This window comes from Lissotriton helveticus, chromosome 5_1 (assembly GCF_964261635.1).
Source record: "Lissotriton helveticus chromosome 5_1, aLisHel1.1, whole genome shotgun sequence".
In the NCBI taxonomy this organism is placed as follows: domain Eukaryota; kingdom Metazoa; phylum Chordata; class Amphibia; order Caudata; family Salamandridae; genus Lissotriton; species Lissotriton helveticus.
This window is the reverse complement of record NC_136065.1, coordinates 369,914,540-369,941,431: the sequence shown is the minus strand read 5'-3', so window position 1 is coordinate 369,941,431 and position 26,892 is coordinate 369,914,540. Positions and strand designations below refer to the sequence as shown.

Sequence of the window (26,892 nt, the reverse complement as noted above, 5' to 3'; positions counted from 1 at the left end):
GGGTACTAGTTCCCAACTGTGTCCCGTCTGCCCTGAACGCAGGGTCATTTTGGGGGGCATGTATCCACTGGTTTATAATTTTCAGCTGCGCCGCCCAATAATACAGTTTCAGGTCCGGCAATGCAATCCCTCCATCAAACCACCCTCTATGCAGCTTGGCCTGCGCTATGCGGGCCGGGCGGTTACTCCACAGGAGACTCGCCACCACCGCCGACACTCTCCTAAAGTATCCTGGTTCCACCGGGTACGGCGTATTCTCCAGTATGTAAAGGAATCGCGGCAATGACATCATTTTATATAAAGCTGCCTTACCCAGCATCGTGAGGGGCAGCCCGGCCCACACCCCGACGTCTTGTTTGAGTCGTTCTAAAGGAGGCATCAGGTTTTTCCGCGCAAATTCAGTCGGGTCCCTGGTGACATGTATGCCCAGGTACTTGAAGGATGAACCGGCCTCGGTCAGGGGGCCACGAGCATCCAGTGTCGGGCCTGGTCCCTTCAAAACATACAATACCGACTTATTCCAGTTCAACGTGTATCCCGAGACTTTCCCGTGATCATCACACAGAGTCAGAAGCGCCGGAATACTATGGTCCGGGTCAGTGAGGTAAACCAACATGTCGTCTGCGTATAGCGAGACGCGATCCTCCTCCCCCCCAGCCCAGGAAATCCCCATCAGTGGTGTGGACCTTATCAGGTGCGCCAGCGGTTCCAGGGCGATCGCAAAGAGTAGTGGCGACAGGGGGCAACCTTGACGAGATCGACCTATTTTTAACTGACAGTGTTAGCCCCTTTTCCATTAAAATATTTGGAGATACACTGCTTTTATAACCTTTACACCCTCCCTATTATTTCTGGATACTTCTACCTGGGCCAGAGGTAGCCTCGGGTGAGGCAGGCATACCACACTTTTGACCACCCTATGAATATGCCATGACACCTGATGGGGCGGAAAAACAGATATACTGCATCGTAAAATCAGGCTGCCTATGAGGGTTGTCAATTTTGAACTAATGGTTCAGTAGACACTAGTGTCCATTCCACCTTTTTTGATTAATTCAGGGTAAGAAGGAGTGTCAGGAATAGTTTGTGACTGCCCCAGGTTGGCAGGGTCCGTCCAGGCTTGGGTCTGGTCATCCTGATCCGTGTTCGCTGGGTAATTAAATTCTTCATTGTAGTCATACTCCATGTCCTCATCACTGCGTGTGGGTGAGCATGCTGAGGTGTCCTGTCCATGGTAGCTTACAGGCTCAAAAAGGACAGGTGATGTGGAAGAATCCCTTTTCTTTTTGAGTGGAATTTTATATGTTTCAAGAGGAGCTTCTGATCTGATAGCCAGTTTGCCCGTGTCGGAGTCAATATATATCTTCAACTGTTCGTCATAGGAGGGTTCTTGGTACACAACGTTCTCCTGTAGAGAATGACTCCTTTTCCCCAGTGACACCTGTTTGGACGCTTCGATCCCCGTCTTCGGATCGATTGCCTTGGGCAGTGCAGTTGGGGGCAGCCCGAATTTTATTGGTGCCGTAGCCTTTGTAGACTGACTGACCTTCTTTGGGGCTGGCGTCGACATTGGTCCGACTGACTTTGTCTGTTCGCCAATATGTCTTTGGTCTTGCGTGGACTTAGGCGCCAGATGCGTTGGATGCGCTTTCTTCTGGCTCGACTCGACGTTGTCTTTCAAGCCGGTCTTGGTCTTCGGCTTGAGGCCTTTGACGAACTGTGGCCTGTCGACTCGTTGCTTCGGATCGAGAACCTTCCGAGACTCGACTCCCTTATTTGTGTCGCTGTCCGTCGACGTCGACCTCGTCGGCTCGATGTGCCTGACTTTGGATATGGACTTCAGCGTACCGGTTTTGGGTCGACACCCTTTATTTGGGTCCCCGCAGGGTCGTCGACACCTTTCTTCATTGTCGAATCCGATGGATCCGAGGCCTGTCTTCAGCAGTTTCGGTTTCGACTCCACGACTTTCGTTTTCGACTTAACCCGTGACTGGGAATGTTCGACCGATGGCTCGTGTGATATATTCTTAGCCGGGCCGAGACGCGGGGCTATAGAATGTTTGTCATGATCTTGGCTAAGGCCTGTTGGCGATGCCTTGACCTGAGCCTTTGGAAGTCTTTCCGTGTCCGTTTCGGGCACCGTACTCACTGTTGGCCTGGTTCATCGCTTGAGTCATCATCGACTGCTCCGATGGCCGATGCTTCGTCCCCTACCTCGACAGCGTTTTCATCCTCGACGTTTTCTTCTTCGTCTTCATAGTAGTTGGAGTCATGCTCCGAACCGAGATCCGACTGCTGTTCTGGATCCTCAGTCTCGACGACCTCATCGTCTTCTTCATCGAAAATATTCACCGGGTCGGGCGCTGGCCTTGTCATCGTCTGCCTCGCCGCGCGTCGAAGCGTTTTCTTGGACCTGAATTTAGCACAAGCTAGGCAGTTGGTCTCATTGTGCTCCAGAGACAGGCACTTGTTGCACACCGGGTGTACATCGATGTGTGGGTACTTAGAGTTACAAAGGGGGCATCGTTTGAACGGGCTCCGTTCCATCGACGATCGGACCTCTGGTGTCGAAAATGCCACGCGGCTCTCTTCGACGTCCTGCTCGAGAAGAACTGGAACAAGTACTCGGCACCGATCGAAATAACAATACCGACGACCCCGAAGGCCTTTTGGCCTTTAGAGAAAGTTTCCGAACTTGAGTAAAGAAAAGTACACCCGAACCCAATGGCGGAAAAAAACAATCTGAGGATGGAGAGGATGGCCATGCGCACTGTAGTCCAGGGGAGGAGCCACCTATCTCGTGATACTTCGAAGACTCTTCCAGGACAACAATGTGCAATCATCCAGACCCAACACTAGGCGGCGATCTATGCACAGATATGAATTCAGCAGCCCACATGCCTCGAACATCTGGAGTTTTGGGCACAGTAGAACCATGGTACATTCAGTGGCAGCCAAACTTTTGAATTCCCCCATGTTAGTTCAGAAGTTTACTCATTCCTGTCACTCATTACAGGGTAGTATTAACTTCATGAAGATTTCCAATAATTTGCATGTTGAGTTTATTTTGGTGATTAGCCTTTGTGTGCATTTCCTTTTTTGTACATAAATGAACAAGTTACTTACCTTCGGTAATGATATATCTGTAAAAGACATATATTAGTTATAGATTCCTTACCTTAAAATTACCCCCTGGCGTCAGACTGGATCTGGAGAATTTTTTCTCAACAGTACCCCTGTGCCTCAGTAGGTGGCGTCAGTCGAATCCACGTTCGACGTGATCGCCGGGATGACGATGCAGTATCTAATTAGGCGCCACCCCTGCGCAATGATGTCAGTTCTTTCTTTTTCCGCTCCAGCCAGAGCAGATCCGGAGAGAGTGGTACCCTTAGTCACTTTTTGACTAACCTTTTTCGACTTTTGTCGATCTCTTTTTTGAAGTCGATTCAAATCCTGGTGCACGAGGGATGTCAAGTCGTCGACCCGGCTTCAAGCCTCCTGTCACAAGCTGATATGATGTGTTTTATAAACTAATGTATCTGTGGTGACAAGGGTTTTGCTGTAGCGGTCAGGGACAACATATAAGAAGTACAGAGAGAATAGGCTTTGAGTGAGTCCCCTTCAGCCATTAGTTCACATGCATTTGAAATTGATTGATATAGCCTGGATGGGCTGTCCATCATGTCCAGGGTATTTCATTGAAGGTTATATAGTCCCATTGTTGTTCACATTGGGTTTTTGGTGATGGAACATCAAAACAAACAATTTACTTAACTTTGGTAACAGGGTTTCTGGTGCAACAATGTCTACTTGCAGATTCGCCACCTGATGAATATTCCAGAGGCATCAGACAGGATCTGGAAATTTCAAAGCAGTACTCCTGCCCACCAGTGGGACGCCCCAACATTGTTCTGGAAGTGATGAGCAGAGCTGCATATAAGCACCACCCATGCATGCAACATAATTTGCATGCATGCAACATAATTTGCTTGTAGGCTATCCGTACCCTCAGATACAGAGCTCAAGATCAGCCTGTCGATTTCTACTTTGGGACCTTTTTAGATGAGAAGTCCAGTTCACATAGCAACACAAAAAGATAATGGACGGAATGCTGAACATTGCCAAACACTCGCCCACAGTACAGAGCCTGGGCCTAAATGCATAGTTTGTTGCCCACCATGCCATTTCGTTTTGGACCGTGCCATATGCAAATCAGGGATCAAACACAATGGATGTAACTCAGCTCTGTGACTGGGGGTGAATCTTTGACAATGTTCAGCATTCCGTACATCATCTTTTTGTGTTGCTATAGTCGCCCTAAGTGAAAAGGGTATGCCCAGACGTGGGTCCCATGCTCACTATCCTACTGGATTCAAGCTAGCATGGCTGATGAAGGGTGATACCCCGAAACTGGTCCAAGGGTGCTTGTTTTCCGGTCTAGGGAAGGTCTGGCCTGGCAGTTCAGACTGAACTGTTCCCATGGGGAGAAGGGTCAAGACAGTTTTGCATATGGCCAAGTCCAAACTGTGGTGTCATGGTGAGCAACAAAACTAGCACAAGGAGATGATGGACAGAGCGCTGAAACTTTTAAGACACTCCCCCCCCAGTCACAGATCTGGTCTGAATGTCATTGTTCTTTAGCTCACTTCGCCACCCCAGTTCAGACACATCTATATGCAAGCCAGTCTTGACCCTGTGCCTAACAGGAACAGTCCAGCCCGAACTACCAAGCCACGTCTTCCCTGGACCGGAAACAAGCATCCTGGAACCGGTTTTAGGCTAACAGCCCTTATCAGCCAGGCTAGCATGAATCCAGTGCCAAACTGAGCAAGGGACTCACGTCTGGGCATATCCTGCCAACTTAAAGCGAACAAAGCATTCATAAGGGGATGATGGACGGAGCGCTGAAACGCACAAGTTACTACTTGTGTAACGATCTATCTGTAAGAGACATTAGTTAGTATTAGATTCCTTACCTTAGAATATCCCCAGGCGTCAGACTGGATCCGGAAAATTTTGCGTAGCAGTACCCTTGCGCGTCGGTAGGCGTCGTCTGCGGCTCCGCGTCCGTCGTCGGCGTCGTGGGCGCCGCGATGACGTCGTCGGAGTACTTAGACGCCGCCTCCGCGTGCTGACGTCAGTTCTTAGACACAGCTATTCCGCGCCAGAAACGCAGAGCTATGCCAAAAACCAACACTGGTGCCAGTGAAACTAGGGCCCTGAAGGGGACAACCCTAACCCTAGGTATCGGTTCGCAGAACGGGGAGGATGGGTGGGTCGGTAAGGAATCTAATACTAACTAATGTCTCTTACAGATATATCGTTACACAAGTAGTAACTTGTGCATCTGAAAGAGACACGTTAGTATTAGATTCCTTACCTTAGAATAGATACCCCAGCAATACCAACCCCGGTGGTGGGTCTGCGAACCAATACTCACACCAGAAAGTCCTGGAGGACGGAACGGCCAAAGAAGCCATCCCTCCGGACTTGGCTGTCCAGGCAGTAGTGTCTAGCAAACGTGTGCAGCGATGCCCACGTAGCTGCCTGACAGATGTCTTGTAAGGGCACACCCCTGCCCATGGCAGTGGTAGTAGCCGTGGCACGGGTGGAATGAGCCCGCAATCCAGCAGGGGGCTCTTTCCTAGCCAAGGAGTAGCACGCCTGGATACACAAGATGATCCACCGGGAGATGGTCCTCTTGTGTACCGCTTTCCCCTTCTTAGCGCCCACGTAACCAACAAAGAGTTGGTCATCCACCCGGAACTGGCGTGTGCGATCCAAATAGAATGAGAGCGCACGTTTTGGGTCCAGACGATGGAGCCGCTCTTCCTCTTTAGAGGGATGCGGTGGCGGAAAGAAGGTTGGCAAAGTTATAGACTGCCCGATGTGAAAGGCCGTGACCACCTTGGGCAGGAAAGAAGGACGAGTCCTCAGAACGACCTTGTCCGGATGGACAGAGAGGAAAGGAGGTTTAGAAGATAGAGCCTGGAGCTCACTCACTCTCCTGGCAGAGGTGATGGCAACCAGGAAAGCAGTCTTCAAAGTCAGAAGACGAAGAGGACAGTTGTGAAGTGGCTCAAAGGGAGCGCACATCAGGAATGTCAAGACCAGGTTCAAGTCCCACTGAGGCATCACAAACGGAACAGGAGGAAACGTGTGTGTGATGCCTTTAAGAAATCTGTTTACAATAGGGGACTTGAACAAAGAAGGCTGATCAGGTAGCCTGAGAAAGGCTGAAAGGGCAGAAAGGTAGCCCTTGATAGTGCCCAGAGCAGAGCCCTGCTGAGCAAGAGAAAGAAGGAAGAGAAGAACCTCAGAAAGAGGGGCAGAAAGAGGATCCACAGCCTTTGCTGTGCACCATGCCACAAATCTGTTCCACCTGCAGGCGTATACCGACTTCGTGGAGGGACGCCTGGCTGCCAGAATGACGTTACAGACTTCAGGAGGCAAGTCAAATGGCCTCAACTGTCGCCGCTCAATCTCCAAGCATGGAGGTGGAGACTGGACAGGTTCGGGTGGAGGACCGTCCCCTGCTGCTGCGACAGAAGGTCCTCCTGAAGAGGCAGACGAACCGGGGGATCGACTGACAGACTGAGTAGCTCTGGATACCAGTACCTTCGAGCCCAGTCCGGAGCCACAAGGATGACTTGGGCCCGGTCGCGCTTGATCTTCTTCAGCACTCTGGGCAGAAGTGGTATAGGCGGAAAGGCGTACAACAGACCGCAACTCCACTCGCGACGAAAAGCGTCTCCGAGCGAGTGCCGCCTTGGAAATTCCAACACGCAGAACTGATGACATTGCGCGTTCTCTTCGGTGGCGAATAGATCTAACCAAGGCTCTCCCCATCGCTGAAAGAGGCCTTGCGCCACGTCCGAGTTCAGACGCCATTCGTGATCCATCATGCACCGACGGCTGAGCTCGTCCGCCCTGGCGTTCAGAGAACCCGCCAGCTGTTGAGCCACCAGGGTCACGCCCTGGCGTTCCAGCCATTGCCAAAGGCGAAGAGCCTCTTGACAAAGGATCCACGACCCCACACCACCCTGTTTGTTGCAGTACCACATGGCGGTGGTGTTGTCCGTGAACACCTGCACTACACTCCCTCGTACAGAGGGGAGGAATGCCTTCAGTGCTAGACGAATCGCCCTGAGCTCCAACAGGTTGATGTGGAGCCGGGCCTCCGCCGGAGACCAGAGGCCTCTGATCTCCGCCTCTCCTATGTGGCCTCCCCAGCCCTGGAGGGACGCGTCCGTCACAACTACGTGCTCCGGTTGGGGTAGGGAGAGGGATCTGCCGCTGACCCAATCGCGGTCTGTAAGCCACCACTGCAGCTGTCTCGCAGTGCCCTCCGAGATCAGGACGTGGTCGGATAGGTTGCCCTGATGCTGGGCCCACTGAAACTTCAGGTCCCACTGCAGAGCCCGCATCCGCCACCTGGCGTGATGCACCAGTAGGATGCAGGAGGCCATCAGCCCCAGAAGCCGCAGCGTCAACCTGACCGAGACCCGGGATAACGGCTGAAAGATGGGAATCAGAGCCTGAATATCCCGGACCCGCTGTTCGGGTGGGTAAACCCGAAATCGCGCCGAGTCCAGAAAAGCTCCGATGAAGAGGAGCTTCTGAGAGGGACACAGGTGTGACTTCGGCACATTGATGGAAAACCCCAGCTGGTGCAGGAGGTCTGCCGTCGTCTGAAGGTGGCTGACGACTGTTTGGGGCGAGCCCGCCTTCAACAACCAGTCGTCGAGGTAGGGGAAGACTGAAACCCCTAACCGACGCAGATGAGCTGCGACCACCGCCATCACTTTCGTGAACACCCGTGGGGCGCTGGTAAGGCCGAAGGGGAGCACGGGAAACTGAAAGTGCTCGTGGCCCACCATGAACCGCAGGTAGCGCCGGTGGGCAGGCAGGACGGGGATATGAAAATAAGCGTCCTGCAAGTCCAACGCTACCATCCAGTCTCCTGGGTCCAGGGCAGCAAGAACCTGAGCCAGCTTCAGCATCTTGAACTTCTCCTTCCGGAGGAAGCCGTTGACGTTCCGTAGATCCAAGATAGGGCGTAGGCCCCCTTTGCCCTTCTTGGGTACCAGGAAGTAGTGGGAGTAGCAACCACAACCTACTTCTGGCCCAGGAACGCGCTCGATGGCCCCCTTGGCCAAGAGGGCCGTAACTTCCTCCTGCAGAATTCGCAAGTGATCCCCCGATACACGGTGGTCCTGCGGTGGCATGGCTGGAGGAGTCGCCTCGAAGGGGAGGGAGTAGCCCCTTCGGACGATTTGCAGCACCCACCTGTCCGAAGTGACGGTGCGCCATTGGAGGTGGTGATGGCGAACCCTGCCTCCAATTGGCGTCACATGGGCCTGAAAGCACGGACTAGGAGGGTTTTGAGGCGGATGCTGTGGGGGAAGGTGTGGACTGACCTCGCCGTTGCCCCCGACCGCCCGGACGGCGGTTCCCACGGCCGCCACCGCGTTGGGTATTGCCCTGCGGTGCGTGGCTGGCGGCGCGTGTGGGCGCACCCCTTCCGTGGCCACGAAAGGAGTGATAGGCAGCCGGTTGCTGGCGCTGGCCCGAAAGGCCTAAGGACTTGGCCGTAGCCCTGAAATCCTTAAAACGCTCAAGCGCGTTGTCTGCCTTGTCGCCAAAGAGGCGACGGCCATCGAACGGCATGTCCATAAGAGTATTCTGGACATCTGCCGAGAAGTTGGCGGACCTCAGCCAGGCGTGGCGTCTGACCGCCACCGTCGTTGCCATCGCTCTGCCCAGCGAGTCGGTGGTATCTAGCCCACACCTAATCGAATATTTCGCTGCATCCCGGCCTTCCACAAGGGCTTGGCCGAGTTTGGCCCGTACCTCCAACGGACACTCTGGCAGCACTTCCGCGACCTTATCCCACACTGAGTGGGTGTAACGTCCCAAGAGGCAGGCGGTGTTGGAAGACCGCAGGCCGAGGCTCAGGGATGAGAAGATCTTCTTCCCATACTGGTCATACCTCTTGGATTCCCGATCCGGCGGGGCCGACGGGAATGCGGTTTGGGAATTGGAGGCCTGGATGACCAGGCTCTCAGGGGTGGGGTGGGTGGACAGGAAACATGGGTCGCCTGGGGCTGGGCGGTGGCGTCTGGCCACGTTCCTATCTACGGGCGAACCCGTAGCGGGCTTGGACCAAGTGCCCAAAAGAACGTCAGTCAAGGCCTCATTAAAGGGCAGCAGAGGCTCAGCCGAGCTTGACTGCGGTTTAAGGACCTCAGTGAGGAGATTAGTCCTCACGGCCGCGACGGGGAGCTCAAGGCCCAAGGCCTTGGCAGCCCTCATCAGCACCACACCATATGTTGCCCCCTCCTCCTAAGCCACGGTAGGAGGGGAGACAAATCCAGTGTCTGGAGAGGTGTCGAGGCCACTGGCCTCCCCAAGGTCTTCTGTCCAGTCCTCACGAGACTGACACTCTCTGGTCAGAGGGTCCTCAGACCCCTCCCAGTCCTCCTCCTCACCCATCTCCTGAGAATCAGTGTCTTCAATTAATGGGGCCTGTTCGTAAAAGTGAAATTCACCCAAGGGCGTCTGGAGCGGCGCCCAGCGGGGCCGTCCCGACGGCTGAACAGGAATGGGGATAGGACCTGAGGGTCCGACGCCGGGGAGGTCGTAAGATCCACCGGCGACGAACCAGATCCCGAAGGGGGGCCAGCGGCGTCCTGCGGCGCCGGGCCCGAAGGCGCCGGCGGCGTCGGAACAACTGGACCCCTCGGCGCCGGGCCCGAAGGCGCTGGCGGCGTCGGGATAACAGGGAGCTGCGGCGCCGGGCCCGAAGGCGCCGGCGGCGTCGGGACCGAAGCACCCGACGGCATCGGGGCCGGAGGCGCCGATCCGCTAGGACTCCCAGACGGGTCCGCTGGGCCCGGAGGCGCCGCGGAACCCGTCGGAGGAGAGAGGTTCCTCATGGCCATGAGGAAGCGCTCGATCTCCTCCGGCGTCGCGTTCAGCCCAGGGACCGGAGGGTATGGAGCCGGACGCGGCGCCCGCGGCCCCGACGGAGCCGCGTGGGCGGTGTCACCCGAACCCCCGGCCGCATCGTGCGAGCGTCGGGGGGAGTCCGAGGAGCGATGACGCCGCTTGGACTTCTTGTGCCTCTTACCTGACGACGACTTCGACCCGGAGGAGTGAGGCCTACCCTCGGAGCTGTGGTGGCTCCGGGCCCGCGACCTGTCCCTCGACCTCCCGTGGGAACGGGACCTCTCACGGCGCGGGACCGACTGTCGGAGTTCGAGGCGCCTACGGGACCGCTCCCGCCTGGCTTTCGAAGAGAGGGCCCGACAGTCGGAGCAGGCCTTGTCGTCGTGGTCGACGCCCAGACACGACAAGCAGACGCGGTGAGGATCCGTGACCGACATCAGCCGGTCGCAATCATCACAAGGCTTGAACCCGGGCATCCCTAAGGCACCGATCGGAGTCGTAAGACTCGAAACAGGATCAAAAAAGGGTCAAAAAAGTTAGTCAAAAATGACTAGGGTTACTGCTTTTTCCAGATCTGCGCTTGCTGGCGCGGAAAAAAGAAGAACTGACGTCAGCACGCGGAGGCGGCGTCTAAGTACTACGACGACGTCATCACGGCGCCCACGACGCCGACGACGGACGCGGAGCCGCAGACGACGCCTACCGACGCGCAAGGGTACTGCTACGCAAAATTTTCCGGATCCAGTCTGACGCCTGGGGATATTCTAAGGTAAGGAATCTAATACTAACGTGTCTCTTTCAGATTTATCAGACACTGAGCAGCAGTGAGAATGACTGATTCAACCCAGATCTGTGATTGAGGGTGAGTGTCTGAAAAGTTTCAGCACTCTGTCCATTATCTCCTTGTGTTTGCTTTATTCGCCCCAAGTTGGCAGGGCTGGCTTGAAAGGGGTGCTTGTGCACTTCAAACCTACTCTTTGACGTTTCCCCCACATCAAAGGCACATTTGGGTATAAGTATTGGGTGTCTGACCCTCCCAAATCAGACACTTATGGACCTATACAATCTATGTCAGAAGAACAGCAGTGCTGCTAAAAGTCCTCAACTGGACTGCCTTTCTGGAAAGACTGTTTTTCTGCTTGATGCCCTGTAGCTCTGATTCTACTGGAAGGAGAGCTAGACTCTGCCTTCCGTCACAAGTGATCTTCGAAGGTTTGTAAGTTTTCCTCCTGTATCAGAAGTCTCAGGAACACAAAAGACTTCCTGCAGTTCTGCTCGTACTGCTGGACTCTGCTTAGTGTGAGTCCTATCCTTGCCTAAGATGCCCTCTTCAAGTTCTGGGCTCAAACGTGGGCTCTGCAGCAGAGTATCAGCCAAATATGACTTAAAGCAAGGCAAAGCCGCCCAAAGCCTCGCCGGACAGCTGACAGCTCTCGGAATTGATGCTAGACGGCACAAAACCTCGCTGCGTAGACTGCGCCCCAGGATCCGAGGTACTGGGTTCAGTGGGCCCAAGTGGGTCCCTGTGACCTGCCCGCCCTCCATCACAGTCGGTCTCAACTTTGGATATGCACCGGTCCCTCGCAACCCGAAGTAACCCTTTTAGCGTTACCTGCTTCTCAGCGCTACATTGCATTTATTTCTTCAACATTCAATATCTCGATTTCTACTAGACATCTTTTGATTGTTTCAGTCTTGTTTTATTCAGATAAATATCCTCTATTTTTCTTAACTGTTGTGGCGTCTTTTGTGGTGTATTTACTGTGTTGTTGTATTGGTTATTGCACAAATACTTTACATATTGCCTTCTAGGGTAAGCTTGCCAGGTCTATGCCAAGATACCGGAGGCTGGGCATAGGATTATTTAGGATTGTGTTGTGACTTACCCGGACTAAAATTGTGGTCCCTACTTGGTCAGCGTGCATACCTCTGTCAACTAGAGACCCAATTTCTAACAGGGGTTGAAAAAGAACTGCGTGGTAGCAGTTTAAAAAAGAAATACAAATAAAGCCAGTCAGACATTTGTTGTTCACATATTGAGCGTATATTACGCATTAAACATATATGTAAAGTACGCCAGGTTCAAACACAAAGATTGATATTCAGTGTTAGAACTCTCAAAAAATTATAAATCAGTTCTATGCACAGTTTAAAAGTCCAGGCATGGATCTTTCTGACTAATCAAACAGTTGCAGAAGACGATCTAAGGGGCAGATGTACGGCTGTTTTTTGCAGTCGCAAATGGGAATTCAGCCCGTTTGCGACTGCAAAAAATGTCAGCCCCAAGTACACACCATATTTTGTGAATCGCTAACCTATTAGCGACTCGCAAAATATGGGTTGCGACTCGCTATTAGGAAGGACGTGCCAAGGGCGTCACTTCCTAATAGATAGTGCAAATGGCATTTAAGATTGTTTTGTGACTGCATTTGCGGTCGCAAAACACTTAACGTTTACCACCCTTTTCAAAAGGGCAGTAAGTCACTTGTAAATGGGAAGGGGTCCCCAGGGGACCCCTTCCCCTTTGTGCAGTGGGTGCATAAATATTTTTAAGAGCAGGCAGTGGTCCCAGGTACCACTGCCTGCTCTTAAAAAATGAAACTGAAAAGCTTAATTTTTCTTTAAATGCATTCAGTTTTCCTTTAACCCCTTCAGCGCGGGTGACAAAGCCAGCTCGTCATGGGCGTTACCTGCGCTGCGCGCATGACGAGCTGGCTTTGTCACAATCAAGCCATTTTTCAAATTTCAGCGCACGGCGGGAATTCGCGGTAGCGCGGAAGCGGTTAAGGAAAATGGGCTGCATTTTTTTTTAATTGCTTTATTAAAAAAGTAGTCTCAGACCTGGGGGTCTGCTGACCCCAGCAGGCCACTATGCCTGTGAGTGCGAGCCATTCCCAATGCGGTTGCAAATTACAACAGCCTCATGAATATTACTGAAGCATGCAATTTGCGACCCAATTGGCAATCGCAAACAGTGTCAGACACTGTTGTACATTCATTTTTGTGAGTTGCAAAGTGTGATTTGCAATTTGACGCAATTTGAGACTCGCAAAAACGAATGGTCATACATCTGGCCCTAAATGCATTGTATAAGATAGGGCAATTGCGATCAACTGAAAATAGAGAGAAGTAATTTACAGTCTGTGTCAGAATACTGGTAATTTCAGAAAGGATCTGGTAGATGGGAACACTTTTGGCAAGATGGTAAGTGATTCATTATTTAGAGTAGGTTTTGCTTTCACGGACCTTTAAGCCTGATAAGCAACCACTCTCCTTGTTTTTAATGAGGTGGGTTACCACTTTATTAAAATTTCCTTGTGGACTACCCAGCCCCTTTTAAAATCACCTACACACATCTACACCCTTCACTATCATCCCCTAGGGCCCTCACACCCACAGCACCATACGGCAGGAAAAAAAGATCTCCGCCAAAGAGCCCCTTTATGGGTGTCCGCCGGGTATAGCACCGCCGACCCGACGAGGGGCGAGCCCATATGATAAAGCATGACACCTAGCTTGCAGGGTGTGTGAGGACTCTAGTCCCGAAAAAAAAGGGGATCCCCCTCCTGTGTGCCTTCAATCACTTTCATTTTAAAATGTCTAATTAGGTTTTTATACAGGGGAACTGCGTACTCCTTTTTGATACTGTGCTACAAGGGCATGTACACTGGACCCCGTTAACAAAGCCCTCCTTGTCCCTCTTGTTGTTTGTAGTGAAGATCATAGGTCACTTATATTAATGTCATAGCAAAATGCAAAACAAAGAAGCTTGCAAGAAATGTTATGCAGTCAATAAGAAATCACTGGAAGTGGCAACAGACAAACTTGTTAATGTTCACCAATAAAAGGGGCTTAAACTAGTGAAAAAAGCCATTTTAAAATTAGAACAAAGTTCTAAACTATGTTGCATTGAAGGCAAGGCAGGCTTTGGCTTTCATGTTGAAATTAAATCTTATTACTTCTGTGGAAAATTTTCATTAAGATTAAAAACTGTGAGACCTCTTTCAATAATCAGTCCTACTTAGTGCTTCACTGTGAATTACGTACCTGGCAAGCACGCCGGAGCAAGGAAGGCATTTTTGGGTTTGGATGCATGCAATTTCCAGAAATGTCCGACCAACTGGGTTATGAAACTACAACCCTCTTCTTCACTGGTTTTCTGGATTTCCTTACCATCTTCAGCACTTTCTGAATAGAAAAGTAAAATGGTTCAATGAAGCTAGACGTAAACTCTAACCTTAACTTCCATAGCATTCGCAGCTTAGCTCACCTCACCTGTCAAAATAGGATTTCAAATATAACGCTACATAACCATGAACCGCTAGATGTCAACATTTCCACTGAGTAGTGTATCCTTCAGCTTTCAAACACTTAATCCCATCAATCACAATTCACAAGAAAAGAATATATGCAACTACATATTTAGACCATTTGAACATGAAAAACCAGCCCACACCACACAAAAACGAACCACCAACAAATTCACAAACTGCATAATCCATACCATTCAAATTGCTGCTTCAATTTCCTGCCCATAAGCTGATCCATGACATCAGTGTAACTGCAAAAACCTTTGAATCACTTACACCAAGCCATGTTAATCCCAATCAAACACAAGGACTTGAATGTCAACTGATAAAAAACATTTCCAATGATTAAGGTACATTGCATTGACAAACAACTCTACCTACATTTTATTTCTCAGACAATCTCATCATATGGGAGAAAAGATCAATCACTGAGTACAACTTCTTTTGTTCAATTAGCAACTCCTGAGAGAACAACGTAGGAGTTTCTCGAGTCTTAACAATCCCTGATAGAATTCTTGGGTGACTCTTCTAACAAACATCTTCTCCAATCACAAACTTAAACACACGTATTCATTGCCCTGCAAATTCTGCACATCCAACTTACCAATTAAATTTTTTAATTGTTAGAAAATTCATGACCATGGGGCAATATAAGATACCATGACTGTGGTCCATTGAAGGTATGTGGATGATCTACTATGATAGATTGTGGTCTACAAATAATTGAAAAAAATGGAATCCTGAACATTAAACCATCCATGTAATTGAATATCTGAATACCATAAATAGTAATCAAAATTAAAAACAAATAAATCAGTACATTAAAATCACCATCATTGCACACTTAAACGTAGTACCAAACACACAAATTCCTCCAACACACTACTCACCTCAATGCAATCACACATTCAACTAAACATGTGCAGTTCCAAGACACAACACATACTACATAAGGCGTTGGCAAATGGATACAGATACTGTATTTATTGCAGCAGAATGTCAGTAAAAATCTGCTCTAGCCACAATGTATGTTAACTGTACTGGGGTGAGAGGAAAATTCAGTTCTTCATTCATTCTGTGGCTCTCATCAAAATACATGACTGGGCAGTGAAGAGGCATTCCATCCCAACGGTCACCCAAGGAACATGACTGTTACTCTACTCGTGGGATAAATCGCAAGGTGAAAATTTAAACTCATCATTTTAGAATGTGCTTTGTTACAAAAGAACCCTAACCTGTGTCAGTAGATAAAACCCTAGACTCTGTGAAGCTGACCAGATTACTAGGGCGCATGACAGCAATGGACCGAGCTGTGATAACTAGTCTCTGGAAAACTTCTGGATCTAGGTCCTTCCCTTCTTTGCTGCAGGAATTTAAGCACTGTACTGCATTACTCAGGAGAGCCTGGTCCTGTAGAAAGAGAGAAAAGTGAATGCAAGCATTAGGAGCACTCTGCAATCAATAGTCTCAAAGTACTATTCATCAGCTACACGGAAAAAAAAGAATGGAGGTGAGAAATTTAAAATTGGGACAATGCAATGACCTCAGAGATGGGGCATGCCCACATAGGCGGAGCTAAATATAATAAAGCGGAAAATACATTACAACTTTTCAATAGCAAGTAATTCTGAAATATTTGATTGTTTTTTGTGTGAGGAAGATGATATGGGCCCAGTTCATATTTACATGGGTTACTCCTGAAATTATTTTAGCGTCATCTGCTTAAGGAAAAAAAACATTCTTTTGCCCGCCTGAGTGTTAAAAAAATGAAGTCTCCAACATAGGTTTCTTACTTGCTTGAATTATTTCTGTCATCAGGTTGGGCAACCCTGGGAACTTGAAGCTGAAGTAAGCAGTGTTTAAAAAAGTGATATGCCAACATTTGTGTTTGATCAGGAGAACATCCACCTAATATGAAACAACCCTAACTTCAGACAATTGGTGTTAAGGGCTGAGCTCTCTACTCTCCCTAGAAGCCATCAAAGCGCAGATTTCATTGTACAAGCTTAAAGGGTATTGGTAATAGAAAGTGAGCCTTTAACCCAAAGGAGGAAGGGTTGTATGTGAATCTATGAAAGATAACAACACTGGAGAGGTACAGTGATGGGTTCTTCAGCACTAAACGGGACCCAGGCTGACTTTAATGAAACAGGTTTCATAGAACTGCTCGACTGTAGTGCTAGAGGCACTCTTGTGGTCTGACACCCTGTGAAACAAGTTACTTACCTTTGGTAACGCTTTTTCTGGTAGATACAGTATCTTCCTGTGGATTCCTCACCTTGTGAATATCCCCTTGCGTCAGTAACATTCGGAAATTCTTTTCGTAGCCTCGCGTCGACGTGGACTTGGACGTCCTAGAGACACGGCATCGAACGCGACTCCGCTGACGTTACCGATGCCTATAATAGGCCCACGCCGGCGTGATGACATCAGTTCCGCCCACGGACGGACCAATGACAGTAGAAATGTACATAGTATACACAGTACACGATACTCAAAATAACACACACAGTGTGAGGCAAATGTAAGCAAACATTTGAAATAACACATTTTCTTGACCATAAAATAAATACAATACAGATATTCTGGTATAGAAGAGTGGACAACGGGGAGGCGGGTGGGTCAGTGAGGAATCCACAGGCAGATACTGTATCTACCAGAAAAAGCGTTACCGGAGGTAAGTAACTTGTTCTTCTGATAGATACATCTGCCGTGTGGATTCCTCACCTTGTGAATAGAGTCCCACAGCAGTCCCCACTCCCGGAGGAGGGTGTCCACTCTGCTATACCAGGAAATCCTGGAGGACAGAGCGCGCAAAGTGGCCTTCCCTCCTCACCTCGGTATCCAGGCAGTAATGCCTCGCGAAAGTGTGGAGGGAGGACAAAGTTGCGGCCTTACAAATATCCTCTACAGGAACACCTCTAGACAAAGCCGAGGTTGACGACTTAGCCCTCATAGAATGAGCCCTTATACCCTCTGCCAGCCAAAGAGTAGCAGATCTTTATACAGAGGATGATCCATCTTGAAATGGTTCTTTTATGAACCGCTCTTCCTTTTTTGCAGCCAGCAAAACCAACGAAGAGCTGGTCATCCACACGACAGTCTTTAGATCTGTCCAGGTAAAAGCTCACCACCCTCCTAGGGTCCAGACGGTGTAACCTCTCCTCCTCCTTGGAAGGGTGTGGTGGAGGATAAAAGGTAGGGAGGGTAATAGATTGACCAAGGTGGAAAGGAGTCACCACCTTAGGGAGAAAAGCAGCCCTGGTCCTAAGAACCATTCGATCAGCATGAATGGTCAAGAAAGGGGGCTTGGAAATAAGAGCTTGAAGCTCACTTACCCTCCTTGCCGAGGTAATGGCAACCAGGAAGACTGTTTTAAAAGACAAAAGCCTCATAGGACACTTGTGTAAGGGCTCAAAGGGAGCACCCATCAAGTATGTTAAGACAAGATTTAAGTCCCATTGAGGCACAATAAAGGGAGTAGGAGGGAATGTAGTTACGAGACCCTTCAAAAATCTTAAAACCACAGGAGATTTGAAAAGAGACGGCTGGTCCGGCAAACATAGAAACGCGGACAAAGCCGAGAGATAACCCTCGACTGTGGAAACATCAAGTCCTTGCTGAGCCAAAAAGAGAGCAAACTGGAGAACATCAGATTAGTGGGCTTTCAAAGGGTCAACAGATTTCTCTCCACACCAGGTGACAAATCTAGACCATCTATATGAATAGATGGACTTAGTGGAGTCACGTCTAGCTGAAAGAATGACATCCACCACATCTCGTGGGAGAGAAAAGGAATTTAGGTTGCCCCGTTCAATCTCCAGGCATGAAGGTGTAATGTCTGGAGGTGGGGGTGAAGAACCCGCCCCTCCATCTGAGAGAGGAGGTCTGCCCTGTGAGGGAGACGGAGCGGCGGGTGAGAGGAGAGGTGGAGAAGATCTGTATACCACACCCTTCTTGGCCAGTCCGGGGCGACCAATATGACTTGGGCCCGGTCTTGGCGAATCTTCCTCAGAACCCGAGGAATCAAAGGTATGGGAGGAAACGCGTAAAGGAGTTGTCTTCCCCCAACTCAACTGAAACTCAGCCCCCAAGGCTCCTTGCATCGGATACTGGAGACTGCAGAATGACAGGCAGTGAGCATTCTCGCGAGTGGCGAACAGGTCCACCTGAGGAGTCCCCCACGTCCGAAAGACGTGACGAACCACCTCCGGGTGAAGCCTCCACTCGTGGTCGGCAGAAAACTGCCGACTGAGACTGTCTGCACGCACGTTCAGAACTCCGGCCAGATGATTCGCCATCAGACAAATCTGATGGTCCTGAACCCAGGACCAGATACGCAGAGCTTCTCTGCAGAGACACTGCGACCCCACTCCTCCCTGCTTGTTGATGTACCACATCGCGGTCGTGTTGTCCGTCAGGACTTGGACCGACCAACCACGAAGGGAAGGGAGGAAGACCTTGAGTGCCAAACGTAACGCCCGCAATTCTAGAAGGTTGATATGAAGCAACCTTTCATCTGGAGACCAAAGACCCTTGACCTCCAGATCCCCCAGATGAGCACCCCACCCTAGAGTGGATGCATCTGTTATTACCGTGGCCACCGGAGGAGGCAGCTGAAAAGGCTTCCCCCTGAGACAGGTTGCCTTCCACGCCCCACCAAGACAGATCCGCTGCAGCTTCTCTGGAGATCCTCACTGACTCCCCGAGATCTCCGTTGCACAAGTTACTACTTGTGTAACGATATATCTATAAGAGACATTAGTTAGTGATAGATTCCTTACCGTAGAATATCCCCAGGCGTCAGACTGGATATGGAAATTTTTGCGTAGCAGTTCCCTTGCGCGTCGGTAGGCGTCGTCTGCCGCTCCGCGTCAGTCGTCGGCGCTGTGATGACATCATCAGAGTACTTAGACGCCACCTCCGCGAGCTGACGTCAGTTCTTAGACACAGCTTTTCCGCGCCAGAAACGCAGAGCCATGCTAAAAACCAACACTGGTGCCTTGAAACTAGGGCCCTGAAAGGGGATGTCCTTAACCCTAGCTATCGGTTCGCAGAACGGGGAGGATGGGTGGGTCGGTAAGGAATCTATCACCAACTAATGTCTCTTACAGATATATCGTTACACAAGTGGTAACTTGTGCATCTGAAAGAGACACGTTAGTGATAGATTCCTTACCTTAGAATAGATAACCCAGCAAAACCAACCCCGGTGGTGGGTCTGCGAACCAATAATCACACCAGAAAGTCCTGGAGGACGGAACGGCCAAAGAAGCCATCCCTCCGGACTTGACTGTCCAGGCAGTAGTGTCTTGCAAACGTGTACAGCGAGGCCCACGTAGCCGCCTGGCAAATGTCCTGCAAGGGCACTCCCCGGCCCAGGGCATGTAGTCGCCGTGGCTCGGGTGGAGTGAGCCCGCAATCCAACAGGGGGCTCCTTTTTAGCCAAGGAGTAACATGCCTGGATACACAAGATGATCCACCGAGAGTTGGTCCGCTTGTGCACAGCCTTTCCCTTCTTAGCGCCCACGTAACCAACAAAGAGTTGGTCATCCACCCGGAACTGGCGTGTGCGATCCAAATAGAATGAAAGCGCACGTTTTGGGTCCAGACGGTTGAGCCGCTCTTCCTCTTTAGAGGGATGCGGTGGCGGGAAGAAGGTGGGCAAGGTGATAGACTGCCCGATGTGGAAGGCCGTGACAACCTTGGGCAGGAAAGATGGCGTAGTACGCAATACAACCTTGTCCGGATGGACAGAAAGGAAGGGAGGAGTACAAGAAAGAGCCTGGAGCTCACTCACTCTCCTGGCAGAGGTGATGGCAACCAGGAAAGCGGTCTTCAGAGTAAGAAGGCGGATAGGACAGTTGTGAAGTGGCTCAAAGGGAGCGCACATCAGAAACGTAAGAACAAGGTTCAAGTCCCACTGAGGCATCACAAACGGAACAGGAGGAAACGTGTGTGTGATGCCCTTCAGAAAGCAATTTACAATAGGGGACTTGAACAAGGAAGGTTGATCAGGCAGCCATAGAAAGGCTGAAAGGGCAGAAAGGTAGCCCTGATAGTGCCCAGAGCAGAGCCCTGCTGGGCAAGAGAAAGAAGTAAGAGAAGAACCTCAGAGAGAGGGGCAGCAAGAGGATCCACAGCCTTTGCTGTGCACCATGCCACAAATCTGTTCCACCTGCAGGCGTATACCGACTTAGTGGAGGGACACCTGGCTGCCAGAATGACGTTACAGACTTCAGGAGGCAAGTGAAATGGCCTCAACTGTCGCCGCTCAATCTGCAAGCATGGAGTTGGAGACTGGACAGGTTCGGGTGGAGGACCGTCCCCTGCTGCTGCGACAGAAGGTCCTCCCGAAGAGGCAGACGAACCGGGGGATCGACTGACATACTGAGTAGCTCTGGATACCAGTACCTTCGTGCCCAGTCCGGAGCCACAAGGATGACTTGGGCCCGGTCGCGCTTGATCTTCTTCAGCACTCTGGGCAGAAGTAGTATAGGCAGAAAGGCATACAACAGACCGCTGTAGGAAGGTGGATATCTGACTATGGTTACCCCCAACTTTTTGCCTAGTGTTTTGCTGGTTTTTGACTTAGTTGGCCTAGGATCCTGCTATTCAGAACCCCAGGCTTCCTGCTCTCTCTGTTCAAATGGACTCCATGTACCCTAGGTACATATCTAATTGGATACTGAGTCACCTTATCAGTCCCTGTACAGTGTACCTTAGGTACCCAGGGCATAGGTGTACCCAGGGCCTACCAGGGGCTGAAGCATGTATTATGCCACCCCTGGCTGGCCATCTAAAGAGACACAACTGGCTGGTAAGACAGCTGGGGCAAGGTGGTGTAATCACCCTTTGCTGTAGATATAGTTACCTATATCTAACCCCAAAATGGACACATATATTCCTATCAGTCACTCCTATGGCAGGCCTTATCAATCCTGAAGGCAGAGTGCTTGGAATTATGTGAGATGGTGCTCTGGCATGAGCTGAGCCCGTCTGCAGCTTGCGGAACCAAGTCCTAATAGCTGTTCCATGATAACGCTATACCATATACTCTTAAGTGCATTATAATCCTCGCGGTTGAATGCTAACTCTGGTATAACATTATCAAAACATGTCGAGTAAGGTGTCGTACGATTTGGAATACTACCCCCTCACCAGTTCTGGCGACGGGGGTAGAATTCCACCCTTCTAGAGGGATAAGACATGTATGTAACTGTGAACCCCGATTAAAGTTAACTCGAGCCTTGGCATCACAAAATAGATGCTGCCACCACAGACACAAGCCTGACCTCCTGCTGCTGGGAGTCCTTCCAGCAAGGGAGGCTTGAACAAAGGGTTTCCTGCCTTGGGAGGTGCTAGCACCACCCCAGACAGGATTTTGTGTATTGGGTAGGACAGGCCTGAAAGGAATGGGACATGCCTGGGGCACACAAGGTGTCCTGTGCATACACCGGTTCAAACCAGTTGCTGGGGCATCCTTGCCCCAGCTCTGGCGCGAAACCGGACAAAGGATAGGGGGTGTACCCACCCCCCTTCCTGGTCCCACGCATAGGAGGGACCTAGTCGTAGTACAGCCCCCTTTAGCAGAATGAAGGTAGGAGCTGGTCTCATTCCAAATTAGATTATCCTGAACAACTTTTACAAGAAGAAACTCTGGACTTCGACGTTCTGCTCCACAGAAGACTGAAGAATCTCCCTTGTGGGCAAGGAGTGTCCATCCTGCAACTGCAGGCACCATCAAGCGTCCAGCGGCTTCACTTTGTCGTCTTCCCTCGAGGATCCGACCTCAACTCACATCTGCAGCACAGCTGAGATCCGTGGGTGCGACGAGACACGTGGGACCGGCCATCTTGGAGAAACTGCACATCGCTTCCAGCACGACCTCCGAGGTAAACTCGACCAAGTGCTTTGGGGATTGAGAAGCCCCAGCCCCGAGCGGCCCCTGCACCGAAGATCAGCCCTCCAGCTTCCACGAGATCTGAGTGGGGTCCTTCTGCTTAGTTACTGCTCGACGCGTTGTCTGGTCACTTGCCAGCTGGCTAGTGGCCACCTAGACGACGATCTTTGAAACCTACACTGCTGGTCTGGTTGCTCCAGACTGGCCCTTGCTCCCTTCCAAAAGAGGAGCACCCCGGACCCTCCTGGTCCACTCCAGAAGCCGTTTCCACTCACCGCGTGGGTTGCCATTGCCAAGGCCTGTTGACTCCAAATCCGGTTCCGACACCGCCGACAGCGAGAGCCTGCGTGGGACAGCTCGTGCCTCCATCCTGGTCGAACACACCTCCTGGTCCACGTGGCTGCAGAGACAAGCGTCCACTCTTCACCTGATCGCGACGACATCTGGCTCCTTCCTGGTTCCACTCCAGTCACTGGCTAGTGACTGTGAACATTGTCACCTCTGCTTTCAGGTCTTCAGCATCTCTGATCCACCCTTGGATCTCACCGGACATCTTCCTCCTGGCCGCCTGCAGCATCTTTTCTTTCAGGCTCCATAGACTTCAACGCAGAAACCCGACACGACTTCGCACCTATGCACCCGCAGCCCGTGGGTGAGGTAACGAGAGCATTTCGGTGCTCAAGGGTAGGTTGACTCTCCTAGTGTCCAGATTCACAGTCGTTTTAGTCCTAACTAGTCAGGATTGTCCGTACTCACCTTTTTCTTGAACTGTACTGTCCATAGACGTTGTTACACATCTCGCGTGTGAGTTCACACTCTGCACACACGTTCCGTGGGCCTCCTATTACTTACCCAAAGTTAGGGTACCGTAGTCCCAGCGATGCTACAGCCTCTGGACAGCTCCATTCCTTCTATCGATTTCCTTATACCATTTACTTAGTATATGGTTTGCCGTGCCCCTAGGGCACTATTTTAATTTTGTGCAACTTATCGTATTTTTCCTAAGAGATTGTCATGTGCTTAGCCCTCTGATCTCATAAAGAGTTCAGAGGTGTTTGTTATTAATAAATATATTGTTTATTTTCATAACAACCTGTGTGGTGTCCTTTCATCTGGTATTCAAGGGGTTATATTGGGGTAAAACAGCTGGCTTCACATGCCAAAAGAGTTTAGCCTAAGACTGCTTTGTCCATGCTACCATTAGGATAGCTGGTCTATAAGGTTGACTAACAACCAATCACCATAAGGGTTGTTTGGACTGATACTAGGTGATCACTAGAATTAGTGAGCATCATATATCAGGCCAACTTCTCACAACCGCATCTCCACTTGCGACGAAAAGCGTCTCCGAGCGAGTGCCGCCTTGGAAATTCCAACGCGCAGAACTGATGACATTGCGCGTTCTCTTCGGTGGCGAATAGATCTAACAAGGCTCTCCCCATCGCTGAAAGAGGCCTCGCGCCACGTCCGAGTTCAAAAGCCATTCGTGATCCATCATGCACCGACGGCTGAGCTCGTCCGCCCTGGCGTTCAGAGAACCTGCCAGGTGTTGAGCCAACAGGGTCACGCCCTGGCGTTCCAGCCACTGCCAGAGGCGCAGAGCCTCCTGGCAAAGGGTCCACGACCCCACCCCGCCCTGTTTGCTGCAGTACCACATGGCGATGTTGTTGTCCGTGAACACCTGCACTACACTCCCCCGGACAGAGGGGAGGAATGCCTTCAGTGCAAGACGAATCGCCCGAAACTCCAAAAGGCTGATGTGGAGCCGGGCCTCCGCCGGAAACCAGAGGCTTCTGATCTCCGCCTCTCCCATGTGGCCCCCCCAGCCATGGAGGGACGCGTCCGTCACAACTACGTGCTCCGGTTGGGGTAGGGAGAGGGATCTGCCGCTGACCCAATCGCGGTCCGTGAGCCACCACTGCAGCTGTCTCGCAGTGCCCTCCGAGATCAGGACGTGGTCGGACAGGTTGCCCTGATGCTGGGCCCACTGAAACTTCAGGGCCCACTGCAGAGCCCGCATCCGCCACTTGGCGTGATGCACGAGTAGGATGCAGGAGGCCATCCGCCCCAGAAGATGCAGCGTCAACCTGACCGAGACCCGGGATAAAGGCTGAAACAGTGGAATCAGAGCCTGAATATCCCGGACCCGCTGTTCGGGAGGGTAAACCCGAAACTGCGCAGAGTCCAGAACCGCTCCGATGAAGAGGAGCTTCTGAGAGGGACACAGGTGCGACTTCGGGACATTGATGGAGAACCCCAGCAAGTGCAGGAGGTCGGCCGCAGTCTGGAGGTGGCTGACGACTGTCTGGGGCGAGCCCGCCTTCAACAACCAGTCGTCGAGGTAGGGGAAGACTGACACCCCTAACCTGCGCAGATGAGCTGCGACCACCGCCATCACCTTCGTGAACACCCGTGGGGCGCAGGTAAGGCCGAAGGGGAGCACGGTAAACTGAAAGTGCTCGTGGCCTACCGCGAACCGCAGGTAATGCCGGTGGGCCGGAAGGACGGGGATGTGAAAATAAGCGTCCTGCAAGTCCAACGCTACCATCCAGTCTCCGGGGTCCAGGGCAGCTAAGACCTGAGCCAAAGTCAGCATCTTGAACTTCTCTTGTCGGAGGAAGCCGTTGACGTTCCGTAGGTCCAAGATAGGGCGCAGGCCCCCCCCTTGCCCTTCTTGGGCACCAGAAAGTAGTGGGAGTAACATCCACACCCTACTTCTGGCCCAGGAACGCGCTCGATGGCCCCCTTGGCCAAGAGGGCCGTAACTTCCTCTTGCAGAAGTTGCAAGTGATCCCCTGACACGCGGTGGAATTGCGGTGGCATGGCTGGAGGGGTCGCCTCGAAGGGGAGGGAGTAGCCCCTTCGGACGATTTGCAGCACCCACCTGTCCGACGTGACAGTGCGCCAGTGGGAGTGTTGATGGCGAACCCTGCCTCCCACAGGCGTCACATGGGCCTGAAAACTCGGACTAGGAAGGTTTTGAGGCAGGTGCTGCGGAGGGATCTGTGGACTGGCCTCACCGCTGACCCCGACCGCCGCCACGGCGGTTTCCACGGCCGCCACCGCGCTGCTGGGCGTTATGCGGTACGTGGCTGGCAGCACGTGTGGGGATGCCCCTTCCGTGGCCACGAAAGGAGCGAAAGGCACCCGATTGCTGGCGCGTGGCCGAAAGGCCTAAGGACTTGGCTGTAGCCCTGGAGTCCTTAAAGCGCTCCAGCGCATGGTCTGCCTTGTCGCCAAAAAGGCGACGGCCATCGAACGGCATGTCCAGAAGAGTGGCCTGGACATCGGCCGAAAAATTGGTGGACCTCAACCAGGCGTGGCGTCTAACCGCCACCGTTGTTGCCATCGCCCTGCCCAGTGAGTCCGTGGTATCAAGCCCACACCGGATAGAGTATCGTGCCGCATCTCGACCCTCCACAAGGGCTTGGGCGAGTTTAGCCCGGACCTCCTCCGGGCATTGTGGCAGCACGCCCGCAACCATGTCCCACAGGGTGTGGGTGTAGCGGCCCAAGAGACACGCGGTATTGACAGACCGCAGTCCCAAACTCAGGGACAAGAACACCTTCTTTCCGAACTGTTCATATCTCTTGGATTCCCGATCGGGCGGGGCAGTCGGGAATGCGGTCTGGGAAGTGGAGGCCTGGATAACCAGGCTCTCGGGGGTGGGATGGGTGGACAAAAAGCAAGGGTCGCCCGGCCGGGCGGTAGCGTCTGGCCACGTTCCTATCCACAGGCGGACCTGTGGCGGGCTTGGACAAAGTGCCCACAAGAACGTCACATAAGGCTTCATTAAACGGCAGCAGAGGCTCACTGGAGCTTGCCTGCGGTTTAAGAACCTCAGTGAGGAGGTTAGTCCTCACGGCCGCAACGGGGAGCTCAAGGCCCAAGGCCTTGGCTGCCCTCGTCAACACTACGCTATAAGCAGCCCCCTCCTCCGTAGGCACGGTGGGAGGGGAGACAAATCCAGTGTCTGGCGAGGTGTCAATACCACTGGCCTCCCCAAGCTCATATGTCCAGTCCTCTTGAGACTGGCACTCCTGTGCCAGAGGGTCCTCAGACCCCTCCCAATCACCTCCGTCACCAGTCTCCTGTAACTCAGGGTCAACAGACTGGACCTCCTCATGGAAATAAAAATCTCCAAAGGCCGTCTGAAGCGGCGCCCAACGGCGCTGTTCCGGCGCCAGAATCGGACCGAAGGGAAGATTGGGGACGGCGCCCACAATGGGCGCCGGGGGCAACACCCTCGGGGCCGGCACCGGTGAGGTCGACCGGCAACGCCCCGGATCCGGAAGCAGATCCGGTGAGGTCCTGCGGCGCCGGGACCGAAGTCGCCGGCGGCGCCGGGGCCGAAGCACCCGGCGGCGTCGGGGCCGAAGCGCCCGACCCGCTAGGGCCTCCAGCCGGGACCGCTGGGCCCGGAAGCGCCGCGAGACCCGGCTGAGGGAGGGACCTCATGGCCATGAGGTACCGCTCGACCTCCTCCGGCGTCGCGCCGTGCCCAGGGACCCGAAGGTGTGGGGCAGGCGGCGACGCTTGCGACTCTCTTGGAGCCGTGTGGGCGGTGTCGCCCGAACCCCCGGCCGCATCGTGCGAGCGTCGGGGTGGGTCGGAGGAGCGATGATGCCGCTCCGACTGTGAGAAGTTGGCCTGATATATAGTGCTCACTATTCTAGTGATCACTTTGTATCATACCAAACAACCCTTATTGATGATTGGTTGTAAGTC

At 52.0% G+C, this 26,892-nt stretch overlaps 1 protein-coding gene across 11 annotated transcripts in view; it reads right to left on the bottom strand.

Annotated features, from left to right (window-relative positions):
- UBR4 (ubiquitin protein ligase E3 component n-recognin 4) overlaps positions 1-26,892 on the bottom strand; it is a 2,329,353-nt gene that overhangs the window by 783,621 nt on the left and 1,518,840 nt on the right. For all 11 annotated transcript variants that reach the window (XM_078642504.1, XM_078642505.1, XM_078642507.1 and 8 more), the window contains 2 exons: positions 15,497-15,671; positions 13,999-14,139 (listed from right to left, as the gene is read on the bottom strand). In XM_078642504.1, the coding sequence (XP_078498630.1) occupies positions 13,999-14,139; positions 15,497-15,671 (316 nt within the window). The remainder of the gene's footprint in view (positions 1-13,998; positions 14,140-15,496; positions 15,672-26,892) is intronic.